Source organism: Euleptes europaea, chromosome 3, assembly GCF_029931775.1.
Source record: "Euleptes europaea isolate rEulEur1 chromosome 3, rEulEur1.hap1, whole genome shotgun sequence".
NCBI classification, from domain to species: Eukaryota; Metazoa; Chordata; class Lepidosauria; order Squamata; family Sphaerodactylidae; genus Euleptes; species Euleptes europaea.
Genome location: NC_079314.1, coordinates 108,815,719 through 108,825,086, shown reverse-complemented (window position 1 = coordinate 108,825,086; position 9,368 = coordinate 108,815,719). Strand labels below are relative to the sequence as shown.

At 45.1% G+C, this 9,368-nt stretch overlaps 1 protein-coding gene across 3 annotated transcripts in view; it reads left to right on the top strand.

Moving 5' to 3' along the window:
* The first annotated feature begins 7,839 nt into the window (after positions 1-7,839).
* Positions 7,840-9,368, top strand: part of EPS8 (epidermal growth factor receptor pathway substrate 8) — an 81,234-nt gene continuing 79,705 nt past the window's right edge. For all 3 annotated transcript variants that reach the window (XM_056846224.1, XM_056846225.1, XM_056846223.1), the window contains exon 1: positions 7,840-7,903. In XM_056846224.1, coding sequence (XP_056702202.1) covers positions 7,842-7,903 — 62 coding nt within the window. In that variant the 5' untranslated portion in view covers positions 7,840-7,841. The remainder of the gene's footprint in view (positions 7,904-9,368) is intronic.

Genomic DNA, 9,368 nt, shown 5'->3' with positions numbered 1-9,368 from the left:
CATTGGTAGCAATACTTCAGTGTAGAACCATACTGTGCAGAAGCACTCCAAAGAGAGCCAGCATGGTATAGTGGTTAGGAGTGATGGTTTGAAGCGGGGGACTCTGATCTGGAGAACCGGGTTCGATTCCTCACTCCTCCCCATGAGCCGTGGACGCTTATCTGGGGAACTGGGTTGGTTTCCCCACTCCTCCACTTGAAGCCAGCCGGGTGGCCTTGGGCTAGTCACAGCTTTAAACTGGAGATGCCAAGGATTGAACCTGTGACCTTCTGCATGCCAAGCAGATGCTCAGCAACTGAGCCATCCTCTCCAACACTTTAGTTTCCATGTGAACTGAAGACTAAGCAAGGGAAGGCTTCCCCACTACTTGGTCTGATTCCCCACTCCTCCACTTGAGTGGCGGACCCTAATCTGGTGAACCGGGTTGGTTTCCCCACTCCTACACATGAAGCCAGCTGGGTGACCTTGGGCTAGTCACAGTTCTCTTAGAGCTCTCTCAGCCCCACCTACCTCACAAGGTGTCTGTTGTGGGGAGGAGAAGGGAAGGTGATTGTAAGCTGGTTTGCTTCTTCCTTGACTGTTAGAGAAAGTTGGCATATAAAAAACAACTTTCCTCCACTGCCAGCCCCCGAATTGGCACAGCATAGCAGCAGCCACTGCTGTCTGCCCTATTTCTCCAATAATAGTAGAACTTGGGGCACCTAATAAGTTTGAAGGATGATGGATTCAGTACAGATAAAAGGTTGTACAACTACTGTGCATTTCACTGCCAGCTGATGCAGTAATGGCCACTAGCACTGATGGCTTTATATGGCTGAAAGGGGCCTTGGCTCAGTGGAAGAGCATCTGCTTGGCATACAGAAAGTCTTCAGGTTCAATCCCCGGCGTCTCCAGTTAAAGGGACTAGGCGAGTAGGTGATGGGAAAGACCTCTGCCTGAGACCCTGGAGAGCCTCTGCCGGTCTGAGTAGACAATATTGACTCCGATGGACCGAGGGCCTGGTTCAGTCTGAGGCAGCTTCTTCCATTCAAGGTGATTACACAAATGCATGGAGGTTAGGCCCTATTAACAGCTGTGCGCTGCAATGACTAAAGGGAATATCTGCATCTCAAGGCCGTAAGCCTCTGAGTAGTAGCTTCAGGACGCAACATCAGGGGAAGGCCTTGTTTGTTGGCCCTTCATAGTAACTGGTTGACCACTGTGTGAAACAGGATGCTGGATTAGATGAACCACTGGTCTGATGCAATAGGACACTACTTAGTTCATCCACGGCTCCCCACCCCCTTTATTCTCCCTACAACACTGTGACATTGGACTGGCCCAAGTTCACCTTGTGAGGTTCATGGCTGAGTGGAGATTTGAACTCAGAAATCCTGGCTCCCAGCCTGACATTCTAACCACCACACCACTGTGATGGACAGAATAGGTTCCGCCTCTCCCTAAGAGTGACCAATGAGAGCTGACAAAATGTTGGGGAGAGTCTTTTGGAAAACAGCAGTTAAGAGGGCATTTGGAGGTTGGCAGCTTGGGAGTTGGGTGGGGAAAGGAAGATGTCTGAGTGAAACTGTGGAGAATTGCTGCTTAGTGGGGGCTGAAAATAGTCAACCAAAGGATTCCAGTTGCAGGAATAAGACCACCCTTCAGAAGTTCAATGGAAGCAAAACGTTGTTACTTCTACCTTTCTTCAGTATTACGTGAATGCCATAAATAAAAGCTAACTTTTAAAAAATTTAACCCTATCGGCTGCGGGTGTAAGGGATAGGGTTGCCAAGTGCCCGGTGGTGGTGGGTAAAATCCCACCGGGCTGCCCGCCGGCCAGCTGATGGCTGGTGTGCACTGCGTGCATGTGATGTGGACGCTCTGGCAATCTTTGGCCAAGATTGCTAGAGTATCCATGTCACTCCCGGGTAAACCTGTACATGCTGCAGCCACAGCCCCGGAAAGCTCCCGCTGGTGGAGCTATGGAGCCTGGCAAGCCTAGTAAGGGAAAGAAACATGCCCACACATATCCCTGTCTAGATAAATATTATAGGATATAAATACATGGTAGCAGCGCGTGAATGGGACGGTGTTTTGAGCCCTAACCCCAGTAACTCTGGGGTTGTTATTAAAGGGGCTGGGCTACTCTGTCTGTGGATGTCTCTGTGAGTGAGAGAGAGGACCTGAGGTGTGAAATGGTCATGGCTCTCTGTATATTTTCAAAGAGAGGAGAAGGGTGGTGAGTGTGACGTCCTGACCTACCTGTAACCCATAATCTGAGAGAGAGGTTTAAGAGGGGGGGTAGGCCCTCTGCTATGAGTGGAGAAGGGGCATCACAACGACTGAAAACGATCAGGTGGTTAGGGAGACCTTTCCTTGGGCAATTTTGCATGAAGAAACTGTGCTTTCACAAGGTACTTTGCCGTGACCCAGAGTTATCTGGCTTCCTTCACTGCAATAGGACAGGTTGGCATTTTTATGGTCTATCTGTGTGTGACATTCTAGTTTCTTTTCTATGGTAAAAATTTCAGGCTAATGTATCAGAGTGAGAAAAACCTTCTCTTGCTTTCCATCCCAGAATTTTGGAAACTATGGCACGTATCTGATTTTTATCCATTTGACCAAGGGCCAGCAGTATTGCCGCTGTCTGCAAAAGATGAAGCAGATGCAAAGGCCTCTGAACATCTCCTTCTCCAATACTGTATGCATGGCAACTGAGGATTTAGCAGGGTTCTCCTGATATGAGTTAAATACTATATTGCTGAGGCAGATGCAAATAGCAGTAAGTAACTGAGATTTGCAGATTGGAAGGTTCTGCCAAGGCCTGTCTTCCTGTGCATGCTAGGAAAGAAGAGGATCCCTTTGCCTTACATGGAACAAAGCAACTGGGATGTATACCGCAGAGGGAAGTCTTTGAGGCTGGGGCCAGACAGAAAGCCCCTGAAGGCAGGACTGTGCACCCAGGATTACCTGTTGCCTGTTTTTGTTTTTAAAGAATTTGAATCTGCCTCTATGGGATATGCCTTACTTGTCTTCCAGAGATGGCCGGTTGCCATACCAACAGAGAATATATGAATTGATTGCTGGAAATATGAATCTCTTGCAAACAAAACCATACGGGCTGCTTTTTACTGTTCTGAAATCTAAAGAGGTCCCTTTTGCTTTGTGAAAGGTGAAATTTGAAATTATTTACAGGCCTGAGTCATGAGGTCCCATATACCTGCTTCGTATACTTCACTTCAGTTGAGCAAAAGGGTAACCTTCATTGATGGTTTAATTTTCAGCAGTCGTTGGTTGTTGATACTTGTTCGCGAGAGTAATTACTGTCGAGAGGTTTTGATGCTATCCTTGAGTACCATTTTGAGCTTGTTTGTTCAGCCTGATGTTCCTAGCAATTCTTCAGTAAAGGGTAGTAAAACTAATGAATAACAATACCTAGCAATTTAGGTAGCACTTTCAGTATTCAAAGCTCTTCATGTATTTATCATCCTGGCAACCTGTATTGTAAAGAAGTCCGGAATCATTACTTCTCCCATGTTGTAATTGGAGAACAGGAAGCTGAGAGGTGGTAGAAGAAGAGTTGGTTTTTATATGCCGACTTTCTCTACCACTTAAGGGAGAATCAGACTGGCTTACAATCACCTTCCCCTCCCCACAACAGACACCCTGTGAGGTAGGTGGGGCTGAGAGAGCTCTAAGAGAGCTGTAACTTGCCCAAGGTCACCCAGCTGGCTTCGTGTGTAGGAGTGGGGAAACAAATCCAGTTCACCAGATTAGTGTCCGCCCCTCATGTAGAGGAGCTGGGAATCAAACCCGGTTCTCCAGATCAGAGTCCACCACTCCAAACCACCGCTCTTAACCACTACATCATGCTGGCTTTCGTGAGACCCAGCCCCATGCTTCTGCTCCCTGCATCTTCATCTCTCAGCCTCAGCAGACCAGGAAATTATACAGAAAGTCCTTAGACAGCTTTATCCTAAACACAGCATTGTGCACCTTTTTTTTTAATTGCATGAAAGTTCAGAACCGTGTGTTTACTCAACAACGCGTAGGAGAAAACAAGTTAAATCTCATTTATAGCTTAGTATTTTAGATCTCCTTGCTTGAAGCTACCGGTGCTTTGTTTTTGACTACAAATTGGTTTAACATAAAGGGTACTCAAGAAAAACTAGGCATTTCTGTACTACTGTGATGGGGAACAAGGAATTTTGTTGAACTTGGTCTTTCATATTCAAAAATTCTGTGCTTTTATATAATGTAGGTTTCATTTGTGATGATGAGGCGGAACAGCACAAGTAACACAGGAACACTTGTGTGTTGCCTGCAGATTCCTTGAGGTATCCCATGAATCTTGAGTTTTGAAGGATGTTTCTAGTCCTCATGGTTTTAGAGCTGTCATGGAAACAATGGGATCAAAGTACCAGTTGATTAGTAAATAATAGGAGCTATGCTTCGCCTTTACATTTAGTATATCTGATAAAAGGTGGAAATGCACATTGTGCTTCGGTTATATATCCAACATGAGTAATTTATGATATAGCAGTAAACCTTGTTTATTATGGCCACATAGGCTGATACTAGGGTTGCCAACTGCCAGGTAGTAGCAGGAGATCTCCTGCTAATTCAACTGATCTCCGGCCGATAGAGATCAGATCACCTGGAGAAAAATGGCCGCTTTGGCAATTGAACTGTATGGAATTGCAGTCCCTCCCCTCCCCAAACCCCACCCTCTTCAGGCTCTGCCCCCAAAATCTCCCGCCGGTTGCGAAGAGGGACCTGGCAACCCTAGCAGATATCTCTTAATTAATCATGTTGTATAGTCTGGTTTACGTCAGTCTTTCAGAACTGTTTCACACATTAGAATGGCATATTTAAATTGTGTAACATATTTAAATTGTGGAACTCCCTGCCCCAGGATGTGGTAATGGCTGCCAACCTGGAAGGCTTGAAGAGGGGAGTGGACATGTTCATGGAGGAGAGGGCTATCCATGGCTACTAGTCAAAATGGCTACTAGTCATGATGCATACCTATTCTGTCCAGGATCAGAGGAGCAGGCCTATTATATTAGGTGCTTTGGAACTCAGGAAGAACAATGCTGCTGCAGTTGTCATGTGTGTGGGCTTCCTATAAGCACCTGGTTGGCCACTGTGTGAACAGACTGCTGGACTTGATGGACCCTGGTCTGATCCAGCATGACCGTTCTTATCTTCTTATGACAAATTCTGTCTTCTGTCTGTGTGCTCAACAGGGAACTGCATTTAAACTTAGCTCTCTGTGTGATTCTTATTTGTCTTATTCACCCCATACTTTTTGGGGAGTACAAGCACATTCCATTCTGTGTATGTGTGAATTGTCCCGAATGTGTAAACAAGCAGAGGGTATAAGGAGTTATGGAAACCTAAAGAGATGGCCATTCACCATGTGAAGTGGTTGGATCATATAAAGAACAGTAGGGCGTTTTCATGGGTTAGCCAGAGACAAGAGTGAAGTTTCGTTCCATGCTGTGAATTAAGTTTCTCATAGACTTGTTGACTGGCTAATAAATTGCTGCCTTATTTTGGCCGCTTGAATGGGCTATCGCACCCCGATGGGTCTGCCAGGCACTTTACAAATTCTCACAAGGACCTTAACAGTGGCATTTGTGCATGCTTTATTTTGAGATCTGGTATTAGATATGTCTTGTAAAGGGGTCTGCCAAAATTCTGGGGGGCAGGGATAAAAACATTTATGTACAAGAGCTGGCAGTCTAACAGTGCAACCCTATGCAGAGTGACTCTAAACGCCTTCAGTATGCTTAAATCAGAGTAACTCTGCAAACGTTTGCCCCATAAATCTTGCGGAGACTTGCTGCAATCAGCCTTATAGGCAACTGTATGTGAACAGCACAGGGGAATGTTCTTTCAGTAAAACCACTTAATCAGATAATAGCTATGGTCCTTTCAGTACAATATCTGAAATAAATTCTGGTTTATCCGGTAATCTTTCAAATGCAATTATGAATGAAATTGCCAAGCGCATTTTGACTGATCTCTCCAGCAGCCATAATAAAAGCTTACCGAGTCCGAAATTGAAAAATTGTATCTCCTGGCAATATTCAGAACAAAACTCATCCAAAGGCTCTTAAATCTCAGCATGTGACTTTCAATGTGAGCGGTGGAAGCACGTGGTTCATCAATAATGTCATGCAGCTTAAAAAAAAATCCTCTGTATCTGCTGGAATTGAGAGTTCAATTCAATGCAAGAGTTGTATTTGCCAAGTGCCTCTGAGGAACTTGGTATGGCGTACTACATAGATAGGGCTATCTACTTTTTGTTTTCCTTTCACCAGCTCGGGCAGTAGGCTGTGTGACTGACTCAAAGTCACCTACTAATTTTCATGGGCCCAAAGTCCAGCACTCTTAATAGGGTTGCCAACCTCCAGGTACTGGAAGAAGAGTTGGTTTTATATGCCAACTTTCTCTTCCACTTAAGGGAGAATCAAACCGGCTTACAATCTCCTTCCCTTCCCCTCCCCACAACAGACACCCTGTGAGCTAGGTGGGGCGGAGAGAGCGTGACTAGCCCAAGGTCACCCAGCTGGCTTTGCATGTTGGAGTGGGGAATCAAACCCAGTTCTCCAGATCAGACTCCACCGCTCCAAACCACCACTCCTATCCACTACACCACGCTGGCTCTCTACACTAGCTGGAATCTCCTGCTATTACAACTGATCTCCAGCTGATAGAGATCAGCTCACCTGGAGAAAGTGGCCGCTTTGGCAATTGGACTCTATGGCATTGAAGTCCCTCCCCAAACCCTGCCATCTTCAGGCTTCACCCCAAAAACCTCCCGCCAGTGATGAAGAGAGACCTGGCAACCCTCTTAACCACCACACTATTCCAGCTTTCACTCAGTCAGACATCTTGTCTTTTAAGAAGCAACCCTTCCCAGGCCTTCCCTCTGTTCCCGCTACGCAGTTTCCCCTCATTACTCATGAATAGTGAAGATCCGAAGCATTTTTACGGCACTCATTGATTTTTATTGTTAACAGAGTAAGGAGATGTGAGGAGCTGAGTTAGCAAACCGAAATGCAGAGAGCGTGAAATGTGTTAATTTAGGCTCCTAAACAGAACCTCTTGACTTGAGCTGGCTGTGAAAGAATCTAACTGCTAATTTAACAGAATGGTGTTCAGCCCATCAGGTTAAAAAAACCCAAAAGACTTGCTAGCAGGGTGCTAACCGAAGCATATTGGAAAGAACAGTTTAAACTAAAACATGTTGACCGGTTATAAGACATGGTTATAGCCTGAATGGCATTGTAAACATCCATGAAAATCATGTCGCTTAAAAAATTATATTGGGTGGGAAATGTAGGGGGAGTCCTTAGGTCAATGGATTTCTTGTACTGGATGGATATATAACACTGTTGGTGGCAATTGACACATGAACACACATGAAGCTGCCTTCTACTGAATCAGACCTTTGGTCCATCAAAGTCAGTACTGTCGACTCAGACCGGCAGCGGCTCTCCAGGGTCTCAGGCAGAGGTCTTTCACATCACCTACTTGCCTAGTCCCTTTAGCTGGAGATGCCGGGGATTGAACCTGAGACCTTCTGCATGCCAAGCAGATGCTCTACCACTGAGCCACAGCCCCTCCCCTAATCTATCAAGTGTGAACTTTCAAGAGAAATTAACTCTAGGGAGATAAATTATTATTTTCCAATGGGAAAAGACCAAAGTATGTTTGCCTACAGACATAGTGGGTATGGCTCTGTGGCCTTCCATAAGCTTTTATCACATTAATATTAATATTTCTTAAATTAATGTATATGTATTCGATGAATTGTTTTTCTGTCTCCTACAGAGGGAGTGACGATCAGAATGAATGGACACATTTCAAACACACACAGCAGCGCGTATGGGAGTTACTCTTCACAAATAAAGTAAGTATTGTGCTTCCTTCCTCTCCCCACCCCCTCAATCTGCCAAAAAGCGAACAAAAAACTACGTCTGTTCTCTTTGTCAGTTTTAATGTTTGGCCTGGAAGCAATTGCGGTCTCAAACATGACATTTAATTTCAGACCTCCTTTGATTCTTATGCTTTACGCTCATATTTTTAATTTTACCTCATTTTTACTACTGTATTGTTTTCGTGTATATATGTTTCCGTTTATGTATTATTTTGTAACCTTCCAATAAAATAACGCAATTTAAAAAATGAGCAATGAAAAAGGGTCGGTTGCTTCGCTTCTGAACTTCTGTGGGAAGGAAAACTGGAGTCCAGTTGTGGAGACCGGAGTTGTGTAGGCTTTGTACGTATGTACAGCTTGTGTCACTGGACTGCCATGAATTCCTCTGCTTGTAAATGTGCGTTTCCACCCTCCAGAGCAGCGTTTTGTGCTCATGTGCTGACTTCTTAAAAAGCAGCCCCTGAGTTCATACTCATGGATAAGTTATATCTAAATGAATACATTCCCCCTGCTCCAAGAACAATGACCTAACCAAAGGCTTAACAACATGATACATGAAGGGTGCTCAGTGGATCAGCAGGAACAAAAACTAACGCTGTGTGTTGAGACTGGTGCTTTTCAACCAGTTCACCAGGATATGGCAATTCAGGGCTGCTAGTAAAAATGGATACTAGTCATGATGTATAGCTATTCTATCCAGGATCAGAGGACCATGCTTTTTATAGGTGCTTTGGAACACAGGCAGGATGCTGCTGCTGCAGTTGTCTTGTTTGTGAGCTTCCTCAAGGCACCTGGTTGGCCACTGCGTGAACAGACTGCTGGACTTGATGGACCTTGGTCTGATCCAGCTTGACCTTTCTTATGTTCCTATGTTCTTATGAGATCACCTGGGACTGCAACTGATCTCCAGCCGATAGAAATCAGTTCACCTGGAGAAAGTGGCCATTTTGAAACATGGATTCTATGGCATTATACCCCATTGGAGTCCCTCCCCTCCCCAAACCCCACCCTCCTCAGCCTCTGCCCCACAAATCCCCAGGTATTTGCCAACCCAGAGCTGACAACCCTAGCTGAAAGCTCATTTTTGCACACTGTGCATCCAATCTGAATTGGGCCCCATGCACCTGGAAGTTACGTTGCTAGTGGGGAACTTGCAAGCTCATATGGATTGCAAGGACTAGGTGAAAAACAGATTCTGAGAACCCTTCTCCTTTAAACAAGATGGAGCATTTAAGAGAACTCTAGGTGTCCCCTTCATGGTGGTGTCTTGTGAAGGGTATTGGCTGCTGTTGTGCGTTGCTTGTTGATGATACTATCGCTTGTCTTTGCCAGATTAATTTGCTGGTTTGCATTATACTTGTAATTACAGTTTGGCTCCGTCGATCCAGAAAAAAATCAATGCCACTCGCATTATAGACCCAAACAGAGCGACAGACCG